Source organism: Struthio camelus, chromosome 2 (assembly GCF_040807025.1).
Source record: "Struthio camelus isolate bStrCam1 chromosome 2, bStrCam1.hap1, whole genome shotgun sequence".
Classification (NCBI taxonomy): Eukaryota; Metazoa; Chordata; class Aves; order Struthioniformes; family Struthionidae; genus Struthio; species Struthio camelus.
The window spans coordinates 8,498,699-8,518,012 of record NC_090943.1 but is presented as its reverse complement, the minus strand read 5'-3'; the positions used below and the strand labels follow the sequence as shown (position 1 = coordinate 8,518,012).

At 39.8% G+C, this 19,314-nt stretch overlaps 1 protein-coding gene across 31 annotated transcripts in view; it reads left to right on the top strand.

Annotated features, from left to right (window-relative positions):
• KMT2C (lysine methyltransferase 2C) overlaps positions 1-19,314 on the top strand; it is a 207,594-nt gene that overhangs the window by 47,011 nt on the left and 141,269 nt on the right. For all 31 annotated transcript variants that reach the window (XR_011139519.1, XM_068934237.1, XM_068934226.1 and 28 more), the window contains 2 exons: positions 3,770-3,858; positions 15,742-15,880. Coding sequence is in view for 30 of the 31 variants with exons in the window: in XM_068934237.1 (XP_068790338.1) it covers positions 3,770-3,858; positions 15,742-15,880 (228 nt within the window). In the remaining variant the exon portion in view is untranslated. The remainder of the gene's footprint in view (positions 1-3,769; positions 3,859-15,741; positions 15,881-19,314) is intronic.

Sequence of the window (19,314 nt, the reverse complement as noted above, 5' to 3'; positions counted from 1 at the left end):
AGCTAGCTAATGGGCTTTTAGAGTCTACAGTGATACATATAAGACATATTTATCTACCTCAAGTAAGAAAGTTCAGGAGAGGGCTTAAAAAGGTCTATAGCAGAACTGAGGTTATAATGCTCAGCTTGGTAGTTGTTGCTTGGTACTGCCTGGCGGTGTAGGAGCGAAGGATAAATAGGCGCATGCGTGCTTTAGTGCCGTAATTGTTTTAAGGCAGCAAACGCTGGGGCGCTGCTGCCAAGAAGCAGGCCCGCCTGCTCCTTGCCCCAGCGACCTTTTCCCATCTGCCCCCTTTCCTTGGGTCAGTAGAGATGCTCATGCTGGCCGCATGCTTCAGAACCTGATCCAGGTTAAAGCCAACCCCCAAAAAAGGTTTCTCGGCCTGGGTCAGTGTACGGCTGCCGGCAGAGGAAAGGTCGCTCTGGGCACAGGAGCGAGCGATGGGATGGGGGGAGCGGCTGGACTGCCTGTGTCAGCAGCAGTACTAAGTTGTTGTGGAAGAACGTGGAACTGTGTGCTTTCCTTTTGCTTTCCTATTAAGTTTACAGCAGAAATATTTGTAACTCCCTGTTTGAGAAAAAGTAATACTTACAAAAATGCAAAGTTTGGGTAAAACTGAGACGCAAGCTGTCTAAATTGGGCCTATTTCTAGCTCCTTTATGATGGTATTTGCGATGAGCCTTTTGCTTGAAAGCTGAACGCAATACTTGAAAACGCGTATGTACTATTCCAAGAAGAGCAGGAGTATTGCAAAGAGTGGGAAATACCTTACTGACCAATGTCGTTCTCTTTCGGAAATAGGCATCCTTGGTGATTTAAGACATACCGGGCTGCGTACCTCAAATCCAGTGTTGAGAACTATTGGGCTTTGTTGGAAGATACTGACTGATTAGATATATTGCTCTTTTCCGCATGTATCAACTAACCTGTTTTATGACCTGTTCACCATCCTAAAGATTAAACCCCCTAGAAGACTTCTCCGTGAGAAAAGGTTTAGGTTTGAGGTACGTTAGTAGTTTTAGGAGAAAGAGTCAAATCCCAAGAGCAGAACAAAATTGGTTACTTTTTCCCACTTTACTTAAAGGGGAGTGGAATAAGAAATTGAAAAACAACCAAGTTACGGGATTTGTCGGAGGAAAATTTAGTGTTATGCAAACCAGACAGTACCGTTATGCAACAATACTATTAAATAAAATGTATTAAATTTATTAAAAGTAATATTAAAGAAAACATTCTTATTATCATCGTTGTCACCATGAGATATACTATATGGCCTTTTCAAATAGGATTTTCTGTGGAAATACTAAATTGTAGTTGCCAGTACAGCGTATATTTTAGTGTTTTGTAACTTGAATTATTTTTTCTTGAAGCCAGACGCATTTGTTTGAATATAAAATCTCTTCTGATGATTGTGAAGTGAAAGTAATGAACAAAAATCAATTAAAGATATAATCCAGCTTTGTTCCACTTTTTATTCTAATGGATTTATGTGAATCCTGCACAGCATTATGAAGGCTTTTTGTAGAATATTTGCAGGGGGAGAACAATGACGACACAGTAGAGGGGGGATGGTAAGAAAACACCAGATGTGGTTATATCTTCTGCCGAAAAGGAGCAGTTATGTTTAATTAGTTCAAACCTGTGATTTTCCTTAATATTAAATAAGTTACTAAAATGTAGGAGGGATTTCAAAGAGTGAGTACTGCTTGTGGTTTAAAAAAAAAAAAAAAGTTTAAATGTGCTTTGTGAGGTACTTCAGTGTTTTAGCATATTAAATGTAGTTACAATCCAAAACTGTATGTAAATGTTTAAAACTAGATTATTTTTGGATAGTTAGTAGAAAATTAGTTGGAGATAGGTTTTAGCAGTAATCCCCGTTGTTAGCCGGTCGTGTTTTGTAAAGCCTTTGAGCGTTCCTGCATCAGTGGCGCAGCGGCCGAAGGGAACGTGGCACGGTTTCGTTGGGTAGCTCTGCAGTTTATTCTGCTTAAAATATTTGTGCAACTTCTACTTTAGAGAAGTACACTGGAAGCTTGTAGAGTGGCAAATAGTGAAGTGGATGGAGGCTCCGCTCTGTTCTTATAATGCCATTATTTTGTGAGTTACGTATATGATATCTGTCCTTGTGGATAAGCAGGCAAGGCCAAAGATAACTTCGTATGCCTAGGGTTGCCGTTGCTCCCACGTTCTTCGGCACTGTCCTGGACCAATTCATAGGGATGCCAAAAAGATAAAAGTCCTTCTCTCCTTCTCTCTCTCTCTGGGTTTCCTCTTTTCCCTCATTTCTTCCTTTGTAAATTGAGTGGTTTGTTTCAGGCTTTAGTTTTCACCGTTTGTTAATCGTTGTTTTCCTCCTCTACAGAGACAAACTGCTCCCAGCTTGATTAGAAAGGATCTTTTTGTTAGGTATTTCAAAACAGTCCCTTGCACTTAGCAGGAGAATAACAAAGTATAGACTCCAAAGTTTATAGTCCCTTCAAGTTTTTCGCACATCATCATCTTTGATCCGTGAGTGTCAAAGGCAGAGCATGGCAGAGTATATTCCTTAGCTGATTTAGCAGCTCTCCTTCTGAGGTAACGCTTTGCTCGATGCAAGTATTTCAACAGACTGTCCAAAAAAAGGAAATGCTGTTTTCAAATGATTTAATCACTTCAAAAAAATTTTCCCCACCATGGGACTAAGCCCAAACCTTTCAGAATCCTCTGTGAAAGAGGAAACGGAGTGGTTTCCTCTTCGGGAGGGCAAGCTGGGGGCCGCTGTGGTTGCCTGTGTCACATCCTGATTCAGGGCATGTTGGTTGGGTGAATGGTTGCCTGGGAGCTCGGGGACTCTGCAACCACTGAGATGCCCCAAACTGCTAAGAATTTGTGTATTTGGAATGAGAAGCTCCCAGGGTCTCTCCGGCTTTCTGTCAGCGTGCCAGGCAGGTTGCCAAGTAGCCTGAAAATTTGGGAGGCAAGGTGCCAAGCTCTTGGCTCCCTATCAAATGGGCTGCTGAACAGCTGGGAATCTGGATGCTCGGGCTCCTCAGCAGCCCACCCCACCGGTTGCTGTAGAGCCGGGCAGAGAGAAAAGGTTGAAATTTGTGGCACAAACCTGTCTGCTTTCTGTCAGACCTTGGTTGAAATTGAAACGACTGCGAGGTATTTTGGTTTTAATGCGCTGTTTATACCTTTATGAATTTGTTCAGTGTGTTAACGCCTAGCCATCTCTAGTAATTTATAACGTTTTTTAAACGTATCAAAATGATTATTTCACAAAAAATACTACATGTGTTTCAATTCAATTGCTTCAGCGTTATTAGCATCCTCTAGAAATTTCCTCCAAGGATGCTCTGAATGGCTTAGTGTCTATTTGGTAGCGCTTGTAACTACTGGTCTGATTTTGGATTGTATTCTCACTAATACCTCTGTATGTTGTTATCGCCTAGGTAATGAAAAATGTGGAGCAAACAGGACAGTCGTATCTTAAAATCTTGCTGCTTTAATGTATTTTTTGATCAGTAGAAGGGTGTGATTGAATTTTTCTTATAATAATAATCACAGGACTTACAGGGTCAACTGCTGATTAAAGGGTACCCTGTTGAGATTATTACTTAAGCAGGAAAAAAGGGTAGAAAACATTTGAGTTTTACAGGACTCATAAATCACTGGTTAACTTAAATGTTATTAATTATTCCTCTATATGAAATGATTTTAATCCTGGATAAATTTAAAATGGATGTACTTTAACAATTTTTTAAACAATGTTCCCTTTTTTTGTTTGTAGGCCTCGGAGTAGAGGAAAAACTGCAGTGGAGGATGAAGACAGTATGGATGGTTTGGAGGCAGCAGAAACAGAAAACACTGTGGAAACAGGTAATGAGAATATAGTATTGATACTATCTGGTTATTATTTCTCTCTCAGAAAGTAATTTAATTACGCGGGACCTTGATAGAGAAGAAATATTTATTTTTTTAATTGGATAGTATGAGACCTATCTCCATTTAGGCAGATTTAAAAAAAAAAAAAAAAAAAAGTCATATATTAACACTTTGAAGTAGTCTAATAGGAAAGCCCTGTCTGTTGTAAATATCTAGTGGCCCTTTTTCTCTTTTTGTAAGTCTCTATTGAGCAAAAGTAAAACTGTGTACTGTGATGGAGTAGCTGCTATTTTTAGAACACCTGCCAAAATATAGTATAAGTTACTGACCTGTATTTCTAGCTAACTAAAGCAGATTATACCGAAGCAATAGCCAGGATAACTTAATGCTTCCTACTGCTACTTAGGAAACAGAAAATAAATCTCTGTTCTTGCTTTTGTAAATATTTGTTATGGTAGTACCAAAATGCCTCAGTTACCGGAGGGATCTCATTCTCCTGGACAGAATACTGTTCTAACAATTGGAAAATTCTGTTCTGGAGGGTTAGGAGCTTAAAGAGACAAGCAGATGAACTAAAACATGAGATAAAGGCCTTGGTGAAGGACTGTCATCTCTTTGCCAGGCACATGTGTGTGGCTCTTTGCCTAGAGGTAAGAGATGCTCACTAAAGGAGGTGAAGTTGTGAAGTCCTTAAATATGAAGACAGGAGTCTGTGCTCAGTGTAGATTTACAGGGAGAAGTAGTAGAGGACTTCAAAGGAGCTATTTTTGCAGCAACATTTTATGTAGACCACATGGGAATATGGTTGCAGTAGTTTAAAGCTGTAAGAGAGGAGGCTGACATTCCCAAGTGGGTGGAGGCTGAGCTTGGATTGTACGTGCTGGTCTCCTCTCACTTGTCAGAAGCTGAACAGTGTTGAGAAGGCTTTGTGCTCAAGACTGCAGGCTGTAGGGAGTATCATGAGTTTTTAGTCGCTACTTGTGTTGAATTTAAGCGTTGTTAATGGTTTGTGGAGGGAGTCTATGTTACAGGTTAATACAAGGATGCTCCATCGTTTTAGTCTGTCAGTTGTTTTTCTGCCACTGGTAATAAGCCGCTGGTCATAGTGAACTTAGATGGTCTAGCCCAGTTTCTACAAGTAGGTGATTGCCAGTTATTAAAGTTGAAACTGAAAAGTTGTAGCAGGTATTTGTCTGTAGAAAAAGGAGTAGGGTAAAGGAAGACTAACCTTAACTGTATCTTGTATTCCGTTTGTTACTCTTTCCGTCCTGTATGCTAGAAATAGTCCTGTGAAATTTGGTGAAGGGGAAGGAAATTGTGGTTATACATGTGAAGTTTTTATATATTTTAAGGTATTTAAAAAAAGGAAGAAACACCAAAAAGAGAAACTCCAACCAAACAGCTACTGATACGATATTATCTAGGGAATTTAGTAAAAGCTGTGTTGTTCTGGCTTTACATTTCATTATTAACAAAGTTCTTCAGCACTCGGAGATCTGAGAATATGTTTTACTTCAGAATAGACAGGAGCACGGAGAATTATTTTTAAGACGCCAAAAGGAAATGCAGATAAGTCTCTCCATTTCCCTTCATAAAAACCATCCTCAGCATCACAGAGGACGGACTCTCATTTCTAAAGGCATCTGTACAGGGAGCAGTGGAGCGCTGCACTAGGAATCCCCGATAGCCACAGCCGCTGCTGCATCTGCTGCTGGGAGCGATGCAGCAACGTCACTTCAGTGCTGAGCCCAAGAGGATGTAGTGGACTGTACTGTTAAGGATCTCTGCAAATACCTCCTCGCTGCACTTCACCCTGTGGATATGCGAGCTGAGGTTCACTGTGTAGTGTAGCTGTGCCCTTTGTTTCGGCACTAGGAGAAGAAACCCTGCAGAAATAAGCAGAAAGACACCTGAAATCTGACTTGGAACAAGGGAGACCAAAATGGACTTAAATGAACGTTATCACGTTGAGCAGTTCGATAGAGACAATTGCAATTCAGTGATTTTGCAAGTTGAGCATCATGTGACTTGATAGAGCTTTAGTCATATGAACTGAAAAGGCAGCTGCTTCTGAAACGTAGAATTCTAAGTACTTACGTGCATTAATAGTAGTGTCAGAGAAGGAGCAGTCTCAGTCTTTTGCTCCTTGTAAAACCGTGTTAATCAAATTTGTCCTCCATCGTTTATGAGTTTTTCGTTTGACCAAAAAGATTTTGTATTTTGTTTCCTTGCTAATAGTGGACTTGCCAACAGTTTACTGTAGTAGTTGGCAAACCAAAACATAATCTAGTAATATTACAAAACTCAGGATGAGGTCATTTGAACAGAGAAGACTCTTGATGTGTGTCTTCAAACATATTTCAAGTCTCCGTATTTCTAGCTTCTTTGCTATTGTTTGTTCTGGGTATTGAGAATAGTCAGGAATTCTTCTACTATGTGTGAGTAGTTTTGTTTGGTTGGGTTTGGGCGATGGTTTTTATTTCTTATTTTTTATGGAGTGTAGCATAATGGTGCCCTTTTGTGGAGCATTATTTTAATAAAATGAGGAAAAAAGTCTTGTTATTGATGTTGTATTCAGTACAACGAGCACTACTTTTAGACAAGGGAGTAATGCAGGAGCAATGAGAACTTTCCTCACAGGGAGAAGAGAAGGAGATGCCCATGTAATCTCAGGAACCCAGAATAAAGCGATGTTTTCTAGCCATCAGATCCATTGTAGGGGAAAAGCAAAGGGAGTAGTACTAAACATAATTTAGCAAGTACTAAACATAATTTCAGTTAACGTCGGCCAAAATGTTTTGTTCCCCCTCCCCAAAAAAAGGGGGGAGTAGGCAGAAATTCTTCTTGAAATAGCTGTTTAGTAATGCTAGGGCATGGCCATTTTAATTGCAGTCCGGGAAACAACTTGTTACCCTTACGAAAATTGTATAATCTTATTTGTAAAAAGAGGCAAAAGTGGAACCAAAGCAGAGTAAGCTCTGTGACTGTGTAATCATTTCAGTATGGCTTATTATCCTAGCCAGCTAGAATGATTTCCAAGTGTTGCCCATTTTTTGCCAAGCGTTAAGTTCACTGTATTATAAATGAATGTAGATTTCTTAAGGGTGGAGAGGTGGGAGGATTCAGAAACATCTTTCCGGAGCTAAGCCCATCTTTTTCCTAAGCATGCTAACAGCAACCACTTCTACTGAACTGATAGGCTTTTGGATTCTTGTCACCATCAGGAGAGTCTTCTCCTTCCCCGACCAGCCCTGTCTCTTTGGTTTCTTGGCTCCCATAGACTTTTCTTCCTTTGGGGCTCCGTATTTGTCCAGTTATCTGTTTCAGATCTGTGTTGCTTACAGCCTATTTCTTAGTCCGTTTTTCTTCGCTGTGGTTCCCACCAGTGACTTTCCATCGGTATTTCTTCATCCACCTATGTTCATCTTACCCATCCCTCCTGTCGTTTTAGCGCCTTTCAGTATTTTTCACCTTTCTAGCTATCCAAAAAATACAATTCATTATGAAATACCATTTTTTGCTGTAGTTCCTCTTATTTTGCTCTTCTCTGCAAAGCGTTTACTTCTGGTAAGTGAGCCTCTGTAATGACCTAAAAAGAAAAAAAAAAAAAGAAAGGGGAAAAAAAAAAACCATGATAAGGTCTGGAAGGTATGGATCTGTGTGTGCACACGTGTATGCAAATTTAAAACTGCACATCTGAAGAAAAAATAATATAATAAATATGTCCTGGTAAGCTTTCTGTAGGTTTGGTGGCTTTGTTTTCACTGAACACTTGGCTTCTGCTTCTGTTTTCATCTTCTATTAGTTTCAGCATTCTGATTCTGCCTTTAACTTGACTGAAACTGAATTTTTGCATGTTAATTTTTCAATTACTCTCTCCCCTTTTTCAGAACACTTGTAAAATATCCAGCTCTTCCTTTAATCCATAATTCTTCCTATCTTTGTGTCACATAAAGATTCTGGGGTTCAGATTCTGATCTGGGAGAAAGCTTTCTGGGTGAAATAAGTGTACTGTAACTGTTGAGTCTCTTAGGAAACTCATAATAAAACCTTCAGGAATTCTCTTTACTCTCAGTACCACATCAACGAATTCTTAAAATAAATTAATAATTACTAATATTTGCTTACTTCCCTATAGTGTTTGGAGACATCAGAAGTGATAAAACATATGTAGCAATCCAGTTGATTTTATCAACCAGTAGTTCCTTGCTCTGCATTATCATCAGACCCGGTGACATTGTCTGGCCAGTCGCTTTCTTGTGCTGGACTTCTATTAATACCATCCTGAAGTTAAATCTTCCTCTAATTACCCTCTTTTGTCTCTAGACAAAACACAGAAGAACCAGAAACAAACATCTATCAGTAAAGGAAGGTTGTCTGTGTACAAGCTGCCAGAGAATTTTGGGCCAATTCAGGCTCTCACTGGTTTTGAAGCAGCCAGAAAAAACACCTTTCCTGAGAAAAAAATTATTGTATGCCACTCATTCGGGAAAATACAATCATGCTTTGTAAGTGCATGAAGTATAATGAGCACAGCTTTATGAGGAAAAAAAAAACAAACAAAACAAAACAAAAAAACCCACACCACACCTGAGAGAAATCCTGACTTGGGGAAATCAGTGGCAAAAACTCTTATCAACTTGCTAACACCAAAGATTGGCCTTTTGAAATCCAACTTGTCCTTTTCAGGCAGATACTTAGGCCTCATCAGTATCATAATTAATCACTTCTAAAATTAATGGAAGTAAAAGATGACATCACTGGTGGCATTGCCTGTAGGTTACATTTGTTCATAAATATTTTGGGCAAAGAAGTGCTTAAGTTAGGCAGCTGTCTGCTACCTGTCCAGCCCCTGGAAGAACTAATAGAACCAAAGTATCTTTTTTTTTTATTAGAAGTACCTTATTATTTTTCTTCATGTTATGATAGTTGTTTGCAATAAGGAAACCAAGCGAGATAGGAAGTTACTTGGTATTTACGTTTAAATCTTCACAGGCTTAGCTGATCATAGCTTTATAATCATACGCACTTGAAGTAGGTCAATTAGAAAATTGTCATTTTTGCCTTCTGACTGATGAGCTGTATGCCAGGTGTTTTGTGTCTTTATTTGTAGTGGGTAAAGTCTCTTATATGCAAGTAAATTCAAATTTCACCGAGTTTCTCATTGTGGAAGCTATTTCTGAAATACAGCTTTTTTTTTTTTTTTTTTTTTTGCTTATTTGTTTTCTTCAATTCTACTTTAGCATTTTTGGTATCAAATTATGCTTTGCTGAACATAACCAATTGGTTTTTAAAGGAGCTTTCAAGGACCCCAAAACGTTCAAACTTCACTTCCTAACGTTAACCGCTGATGCGGGTGTTAGTGATATGACAGAGGAATTTGCGTTGACGTTGCCAGTCAAATACAGTGAAATAGTCCACAGCTTCATGTTTGTGCTTGTGTGTCATGTACTCTTTTCCTCATTGGAAACAGTGCTGTTCTCTTTAGGTTTTACTTTCATGGCTCTGTCTCTTTTTTTGATAAAAATTGTTTTAATATTCCTTTTATCGGTGTTCCCCCTTCTCAAGAAAGGACAGACTATTATCAGGAAAGTATAAGGAAAGGCCACAAAGTATGATAAAAGATATATAATGACTTCTTTGTGGGGAATAGCTAGGTTACAGGACTTCAGTCTGAAGTGATACGACTGAGGAGAATTTAACAGGGTTCCACAAAATGATGAGTGGCACGGAGCAAATGAACAGGGAATGACGATTCATTCACAGAAATTAAGGGACATCAAAAGCAATATTGGGTCATGTTTAGAGCAGGAAGGTGGATGCGTTTGCTTGCAGCATATACTTAAATTGCAGAACTCATTGCTACTGGATGCTGTGGGAGTGAAAACCTTATGAGAGTTTCATTTAAAAAAAAACCTGCACAGATTCACGGGAAATGCTGTTGAGCACCACTCATAGCTTAGGAAGCTCCTTGGTCACAGATTATCCTTGGTAGCTGCTAATCCAGAACATGAAATGTGGTGTTTGGAACGACCTAAATTATAGTTTAAACGGTCCAAAAGAGGAAAAAATGGCTTCTGTATGAAGTGTATTTAATAAATAGAAATTCGATTTGAATGAAAACTATTAAAATACGCATTGAAATATGTAATTTAAAAAAGCATACTTTCTTCTTGTCTCCATATAATAACTATTGCAGTAAGCAAATCAGTGTATTGTCCTTCAAATATGGAAAAAATAGATATTTAGCTGTATTTTCATTTAGAAGACCCCATTTGCAACATGTGGGGGGAAAAAACTGCTTCTGAAGTTTGTGGGCTTTTTTGTTTGTTGTTATGTGGATAGAATTTTGGAGTGTCAATTTAAAATGAAGAAAGCGTTCCTCTGTCTATAGAAAATGGATTCTTACGATGATTTTTCTTGTCACACTCAAGGTTCAGTATGTTTTCTCTCTCTCTTTCCCATGGTTGTGCGTTTAGCAGGGAAGACTATGTGGCTACAAGCTTTCTGAAGCTCAAGTAGTGGCAGTAGCTATTAGCAACCACCTCCTTCTGTGCGTCCTTAAATACGGTTTGGTTTGGCTCTGCAGTGCCCTGAATGCTTGCTGGTGATCTGCAGAGGCTTGGTTAGCCACAATTTGTTTTCTTATTCTCAGCTGCTGAAACTTATACATACAAACGTAGAGTTTATGAAATATTTCTGTGTTTAAGTGATTGCTGTACTTGACAGTCCTTATTCCGAAGACACCAGAGGGAGAGGAGAGGATGAGGCGGTGTTGCTATTAAACTGCCTCCTGAACGGTAGCAGAGTTAAGCACTGTGACTAGTGGAGACCTGCTTTGTTCGTAAGCTGGGAAAGTAAATGAAACTTGATAGTGTATAGTACTAGACAGGCATTTTAAATTCATGATTTAAATTCCCTTTTTAAGACTTCTTCTGGTATTGTTGCTACACTGGCATGGTTTCTTCATCTGTCTGAGCTACTTCTGCACACTAGAGCATTTTGGAGTTACTTGTGCTTTTGTAGACCCCTACAAGGCTCTGTAAAACACCTTGTCAGCTTAGGTGGTTTTTGCAGCAGCAGTATGCCTTTTTGTGCAAAGGTTACAATTGCATCTGCTAGTAAAATCTTGTTGCTCCCTCTTGCAGAAGAAGGTCTAGAGTAGCAACAGGTGAGACCACTGGAATATCCCTGTAGTGTTTGGTGATACTGGACTATTCCAGCCTATAGTACTTTCTGTTCTTACTGCAAGTTGGAGGCTCATAGCATTTGCTTTGTTGTCTGCCGAAAGAGAAGTAGGTCTGACCGTAGACTCCCAACCACTAAATTGATTGAATAGTCAAATCGTATCTAAACAGCAGCAGAATGTCTGTTTTATGTTTCTTATAGCTGTTTTGATTTTTGTCGTCGTTACTGCATACTCGTCTAAGATGATTTAAAAAGAGTTTGTTTGTTTGTTTTGGCAAAAGGCTTACAGCTTTCAGTTGTTGACTTGGAAAATAGTTCTAACCTTCTTTTTAACTTTCGAAGTGCAGGTATCTTTTCATTGCCCTGTTGCCATAGCAGATGCACTCGCATCTCCCGGTCTGGCTGTGTGTTTACCCTAGTGGCTTGCAGAATAGCATCCTTTGGTTACTAGAAAACAGAAAAGGGTTATTTGTAATAAAAGAGCAGAATAGACCTTTAGTCAGTGTTGCTTCATCGCTCTTGCTTCATCGCGTCCGCAAAGAAATGTGTGATAACCTAATGCAATTCCAGTCATCGCTGAGCCTCCCCTCTCCCCCAAGCATACCATAGGGCAGTCTTCAAGGGAAGCAGCGCACCACAGGAGCGCTAACAAAACGCTGGCGCTTTTGCCCGTGAGTCTGCCTGGTGCACACCTCTTGCCTTAACCCCTCTCCAGGGATCTGAAGACAGACCAGGAAAAGAGGGGATTGTCAGCATGTTCTGAAAATAGTAAGACAGAAGTAGGGAAACACAAGCAGTATGATGGGAAAGTGGTTAATGCAAGAAATCAACTGAGAATTGTACATGTTATTTAATATTGAGTATTCACTCTGTTCTCCTCTAGGAAGAAAAATAAAAACAATCATTATGGGAAGGAATTTTTTAGTGCTTAAGATACAGAACCTTTTAAGAGGTTTTTTTTTAGTGTGAAAAGTTTCAATTGACTTTTGAAGTACTGGGAACCCTGAAACCCATCTTTTCGACCTGAAGCCCAATGCGTACATCTTATTAGTGCAAGTGTTAGTTACAAGAGACCTTTTATAAACATGCTTTAAATCTTACTAATTCAAGTGACTTCCCTGAATATCTGTCCCCTGTCTGTGCAATTTTTTCCCAGAGTATTACTGAAGTTGTAAAGCTTGCAGAAGCCTCAGCCCCTCTGATGGCTCATTCAGATAGGAGCTGTTAAACAGAAGTCTGGGCCCCAGATCGGTACTGGCTGCTTGTTACAATGTCTCTGGCAAGTGCCACTTTACATGATGTCGTGGGCTTTGTACAAATACTATCGTTCTATGTGCAATTTGATAAGCTGGTATTTAGCTTGCATCTAGACGTGCTGGTACTTCTTGTACTTTTGGGGATTTCTTTTAATGTTCTTAAGAAAAGAAAGCCCTTCTGTCCTCTCTAATCAGGTGGGGAGGAATTATTACTGTCTTTAAATTTTTGAAATTTCATGTTTACCTGTTTTAATAGAGTAAACTAACTTTAAAAAGAGCAAACAAAAAACTTGCAAACAGTTGGAAATTGTGTAATAAGTTTTTTCTGTTCTCAGTTCCCCCAATGTCTTATGTGTAGCCAAGACCTTAACTATGACAGAAACAGTCACGAAAATAGGTTGCAAAACAAAGCCTTTCTATGTGAATCTGCAAATGAGCTTCACGTTTTTAAATGATTCGTAGTAGTTCTATTCCCAGAAACTTCAAAGTAGGCTGCCATAACAAAGTCTGATGAACATTCATTAACTGCAGTGAAAAGCGGCTAATGCATAGTGCCAGATGCTTCCAAGAGTACCTCTGAGGCAGCGATAGCAATGTATACAGCACCTTTCCCGTGCCAGCGCTGGAGTCCTGCGTCGCAGGAGTCTGACTCCTGACACGTTCTCTCTGCTCTTCCTCAGGTTTGCTTTTGGAAAACCTGCTCTTTGCTTCTCGTTTCTTTCACAGAGTTAGTGTGTGGCATACACAACGGATATAAATGTTACTCTTGTCATGTTTTCCGAGCATCGTGTTTTCAGTCTTCCACCAGCATATTGAGACACAGTTTGGTTATTACAGAGACAGCAGTAGAGATGATGTTTGTCTCATTTAGTATAATTTGGGTGCTTTCTTTTCTAGGGAAGCAAACAGCGGGGGGAAAATCGCCATAAGGATATAAGCTCATATAGTTGTACTGTGTAATGAAGCAATCTGTCTTCTCACACAGTCCAGAATTTTTGAGAATGAGCTAGTGTGCATGAACTTGGCCTCTCTGGTGGCATGGACGTGTCAGGCTATTAGCTTATAATGAAATGAAAGCTGACAAAAGTGCAAATGACTTTTCTGTACTTGAAAGTCCTGCAGGCACAAAATAAAGCAAAGTTCCTTTCACAGAGTGTAAGTAGGTTGGATAAACTTTAAAAAGATGGAGCAGCAGCAACACTATGATTTCTGGTGGTCTTCCTTGAGCACTTCATGTGTGAGTGTCCTAGGCTGTGTAACGGGTTCTGGTTTTAGTGATTTCAACTCTGCCCATCTTACACGGGTTCATGAATTCTACACAAATTGTCGTGCACCTTCCAGAACACGTAACAGCTCTTCTCTAGTATATGCTATAATGGAATTTATCCTTTCAATTGAAGCTGTATTTGTAAAGTTCTGGTTAGTCTGGAGACTAACCAAAGATTGCTGTGAAAGGTTCAGCTGGACAGGAATCCTAGTCCAGGAACGATTGTAGGGATTGTGTGATTTTTATTTTTTTTAATTTTTGGCATGGAGCCTTTAACTAGTACAAGGAAAATATTCCCAGTAGGGTATTTTTTAGTGTAAAATTACTGTCCAGCCTTTTTTTCAGGATAGGTAGGTGGGCTGGTCCTAAAGCAAGCCGTTTGGCCTTGTGACAGGTTGTCGGTTTTGGACCATTATTCAGACATATGTTACTGAATAGTTTAAATATGTGAAGCAATTCCAGCTTACACCAGCTGAATATCTGGCACATCCACCTTTGCACCGGAATTTCTTATCCTCTTTTCTTAATGTCATGGTTCTCTTAAAACACGTTTTAGATGCCTTCATTGACGGTCTTAAACATTATACATTGTCTTTCTAAATGAATTCACTCCTGGTTAAACAATAATTTTACTTCAGTCTCTGTGCATCAAACAAGAAAGATTTCCCCTTTTGCAGCTACTGTGGCAGGCTAATTATTTTACTGTTACAGACCAAGGAATGCTCTGCTAAAGTTGCAGTTTTATGATGTAAGGATTTTCCTCTCTTTCGTTGTTCTTTGAAATAAAATTAAAGCTTGTAGCGGCGTTTAGTGCTTGCCCACCCAGTCTCGCAGATTCTTCTACCCATCCGTTTCTCCGCTTGAATCGTTTATCCTGTGCAGTACTTGACTGTCTTTTGAAATGTTTGACTTTTTTTAATAGAGTGAATGTATCTCGTTTTCTGCATGAATCATCTAAATCATCTGTCGCTTTACTCAAGTTGGATTTATTTGAAAGTGCTGCTTGCATTGACCTCTCAGCTCAAACCCATGTTTGTTGGGGAAGTTTGTAGTAGTATGCTGGACTGTGGCATGTAACACAGCCACAGGTCCTGTTCTGCCTGTGCTGTGGGGGACTAACGTGGCAGGTGGGGACACTGACAGAGGGAGGCCGGAGTATCTTAAAGCAGATGAAGAACATCTGCCAGAGACCTGACATTTTAGTATTATTTAGGTTTCCAAATCAAGGGATGGAGGAGTGTGGAAATACCAGATTTAATTGCCTCTGCAGCCTTGACCAGCTCCCCTGCGCCTGTGCATTCTGATACCTTCCTAATGGCACATGGCAACATTTTTTCCCAACAAATACCTGACTTGTTCAGTGCAAAGGATGGAGTGAAAGAGGAACAGAATTCAGGGGCACAGACATTGACAACTTACCGTTTCATGCTTCTGAGCAGAAACAAACTTTCTAGATGAACAGCAGCAGTATTCGTTGTAGATGTATATATTTCTGTCTAACAACTACTCTGAATTAAAAGGATGTGGCAAAAACTGCTTATATTCCAACACTTCAGCATGAACTTTAGGCGGGCTTAAGCCACTTCCTTCCATCCTTTTCCTTCTCAACCCAGTGCCAGCATGGGGCTAGCGTAATGAAGCGATGAACTGCTGCAGAGAATTGGATCAAAGGTAAAACTAATCTGGGAAAAAAAAGGTTAATTATAACGCAGATTATTGCAGTCACCCTGATGACTGTTCTGGGATGAAAGAGCGGGCGCCCAAGAGGAGGTGAGGGGGAGAGCAGGAGCTGCTGTTGGCAGCCCTGCGAGCTTGTACTTGCTGAAAATGTGTGTAAAACTGCAACCTCATATGAAAAGGTTATCATTTAACAACACTCCCCCCGCCCCATTTCTCATTACTTATTGAAAACATCTTTAGTTCACTGCCAATATGCTGCTTTATATAAATAACTTTATAAGCGTTCAGTTTCATGCTTTAGTTAAACGTGAAGGGTGACGTTTTCCCACTCTTTAATTTTGTTGTGTCTGATGGAATAGTTACATGGCTTGATCCGTATATAATAAAATGCATGTTTGCATCACAAGAGAAAAGCTTACAGTTCTGATTGTTACGGTCAAAAGAACATAACTCATAACCGTTTTCAATTATTCTATTTTTAAACAGAAGTCAAAGAGCAATCTGCAGAAGAGGATGCCCAAACTGAAGTGGACAGCATCAAGCAGCTAACACCAGTTCTTCAGCGCTCAGTATCGGAGGAGTCTGCAAGCTCCACCGCCTCTGTTGGTGTCGAAGCTAAAACCAGGTTAGTGAGAGAGGAGACAGATGCTGGGGCAAGGGGCAGGGGCAGGGCTAGGACCCCAGTAATGGGGTGCGGAGCGCTCTGAGCACAGGCTTGGGACATGCTGCTGGTGCTTTGAAGCATTAGCCTAGGTTGGCAGCTGCTTGTGTTTGAGGCTGGTGGCGTAATTAGTGTATAGGGAGATCGAAGTAAAAAGCATGTTTCTTGAGTGCTGTCCTCAAACTGCGCTAGAAAACCCTAGGATTGATGCATGTTTAACGGTTTGAATTAAAACACATAAGTGAAAGGAGAGAAAAGGTGATTACTGAAGTCGTCTTACTGAGAAAACAACGTATTAACAAATTGATATAAAAATATCTGAAGTTTGTTTGCATTTATATGTTTTCAGGGACAAAATAAAAAAATCCCCTGTCATCTCTTCTATATTTTCCTTATTTCAGAATTTATAATACAGAAATTAATGTTTGTGTTTCTTTTCTCAATTTTTAATCGACATAGATTACTCAAAAAGCAGTGGAAGTACCAATTATGTGATAGCAGGAAAACGAAAACACGCTATGTGTGATCACTAGTGAAAGTGTATCACAGAATTCTGGCAGAACTTCTCTATTGAAGCCCTGATACAGCTTTTAACCCAGTACAGGTCGGTTCTGCTGCAGAGATTGCTATTTCAGGTATAAGGATGTTTTGACAGATTTGGAGAGGATTACCTTAGTGATCTTGCTTCCTCCCAACCTGTTCCCCATAAACAAAACCATTAAATCATCTACTTGCTTCATTTACCATTTTCATATTTTACATGCTCACAAACTTACTAGTTCCCAGCAGATATTTTCCTTTTTTGGAAAGGAAAGGAAAATGTTTCCTATTTTATTGAGAGTTTCAATAAAATAAATCTTATGGGTATATTTTGCAGTTAAATACACAAAAAGCTGGTTTTAATGGAATTTTCCTAAGCTAGTGTTAAATTGTAGCGTGTATATATAGAGAGAGAGAGAGCACTTTGAACTGAACAGGTGTTTTGGTTCTTTATTTGATCCTGTTTAGGGTTATTTGCAAAAGTTGTTCTTAGTGCTGTTTCATATGCTCTCTACTTTTGTCAAGGTTACTTTATGGCTGTTATCATGAGTAGGTGATTGTAGCATTTTCCCTAGCTATAAACTTGTTCCTTACAAGCTAGACAACAGTCATCCAAAAAAACCTCTGCATGATTCTGAACCAGCCCTTGTTTGTACTCAAGTTACTAATCCTGCTAACAGAAAGGGTAGACTTTGATTACTCGAGGCTGAAAGGATATTATGGGTGCAATTTTTTGGCTGATCAGGACATTGAAAAGTTAAATGCTATAATTTTGCTAATTAAAATAATAAACCTCCGACCCTGTCTGTGATATTTTGGAAAGAAATGTATTAAGGGATGTGAAAAAGATAACTGGGAGTCTGAGGTTTCTCACATTCCAGGTAGTTTTGGTTTGAGATTGGGATGCAGAATTGGTATCGTGCTAGTTGCAAAAGTGGTTGATGTCCTTGTAACAACATTAAAAAAATTAGATGTCAGGTTTTTTGGCACTGCATCGTGAATCCTAACGGAGGAGTGCCACTTTTGATCTATGTCTTCCTGATCGATCGTCTGTATTGTTGTCGGGGATGTGGTGTTGACACATCTGTGGTGCCTTGCGTGGGTAGAAGGACTGGGTTTTGAGGGGTTCGGCTCCATTCTCTTAGGAAGAAGCACAGTTATGTGAAATAGCATGCACTGCAGGCTTTTGGGTCTCTTGTGTTATGGTGGGGAGGGAACGTATCAAGATTCAGGATGAAGCGCGACTCCATGGAGACTTGAAACCTGTAACTTGGGGAAACAGTTCTGAAACTGGCTTCCAAATTAGTCATGCTCATCAGTTTCATCTCTTTAAGTTACTTACACTATATAACAGAATCAGAAAAGTTTATATAATAATCCAATGGAAATGTTTGTATATTTAGTAATAAAATTGATATGTGAGGCATAGGAGAAATATGGAAGTATATTGGAACAGACAATGCAGAAACTGCCTACAACACAGAAAAGTAGCAAAGCCTCTACCAGAAGTAGATGCAGATGTGGGTAGAGTTACTTTTGCATCCCCTTCTTCAGTAAACAGTCGAGAGTATAAGACACTTGTGCGTTTCAGTCTTTGATAGGAAAGAGAAAGGAGTTAAGGAGAAGCATGCATGGCACACGGGGCATAAAATGAAGTCTTTTGCTAAACTAGGTAATTTCTGTTGAAACATAGTAATTATGGCGCAGGATGTATCAGAACTGGGATGGGCAAATTTCAGTAGGTGAGAAATTAGCCGAAGCTGTTCCTTGTATGGTATTTTTTTCTGATCGCTCTTGAGGGTAAATAAGAACATCTAAGAGGAAGATGATTGTGAAGATGGTCAATTTTGGAACCTTTTGGAGGAGCGTTGTACAGAGTGGGATATGTGCGCATGGGAGTCCGAGCGAACTAACTGCTAACTGCAAATCAGATCGCGAGGGGTAAACAGATTTAGGATTAGTACTCCAAAAAGCAATGAGTTGAAGCCATCAAAATAAACAGTATCTGAGCCATACTGGGGTACGGTAGGCTGAAATGGGTAAGGAAAGAGAGAGAGTGTGCGTGCATGCGTGCGTATGGGCTTAGAAGTAATGAGTCAATTACTGACCACGAGTGAGGAGGGGCAATAACATCAAGCAAAGATAAAGTACCCAGCCTGGCAGTGATAAAAGTGGTGCTGCCAGCTCTATGTATTATGAGTGTCATGGTTTTTGGAGCCTTTTCCTTTGTTTCTTACCTTTTTATAAACTTTGTGAGAAACTTCTGTCAGCCTAGGAGTTACGGCTGAGCAGAATCCAGCCTCTTCCAAAGGAATCTGCTCCCTGGGTTTGCGCTGCCTGTAGAGAGCAGGGGGAGTGCAGCCCGTGGGGCAGGCAAGCAGCCAGAGCCCGGCTGTGACGTACAGCAGAGCCCACTGCGACCTTCCTCCTCTGTTTCCCACGTTGTCAACTCCTAGTATTAAAAGCTTATGAGAAGGGCCTTAACAACACCATTTAATAGAAACACAAAACACCTTTGGATTCATTTGATTTTCCTTATACTTTCTGAGACTGTAAATTGCATTAATTGCATATTTTCAGTCTTTTCTGCCATAATCAAGACGGTGGTGAAATTTTGCAATAAAGAAGTAGAAGCTCGGATTTTCATACAGCTCTTTTTTTCTTCTTCTTCTTCTTTTTTTTTTTTAATAGTCTGGTATGCTAAATGTCTGCTCTTGTGAGACCGTCAGTAAAACTACAGAAAAAAATGGCAACACACCTTCCTGCTTTGTTTGTAATTGAAGAGAGTGCATCGGTTGCATTGAGCCCGACTACATCATTCCCCTTTACTTGGTTATTGCTGCTGCTGTGATCAAATT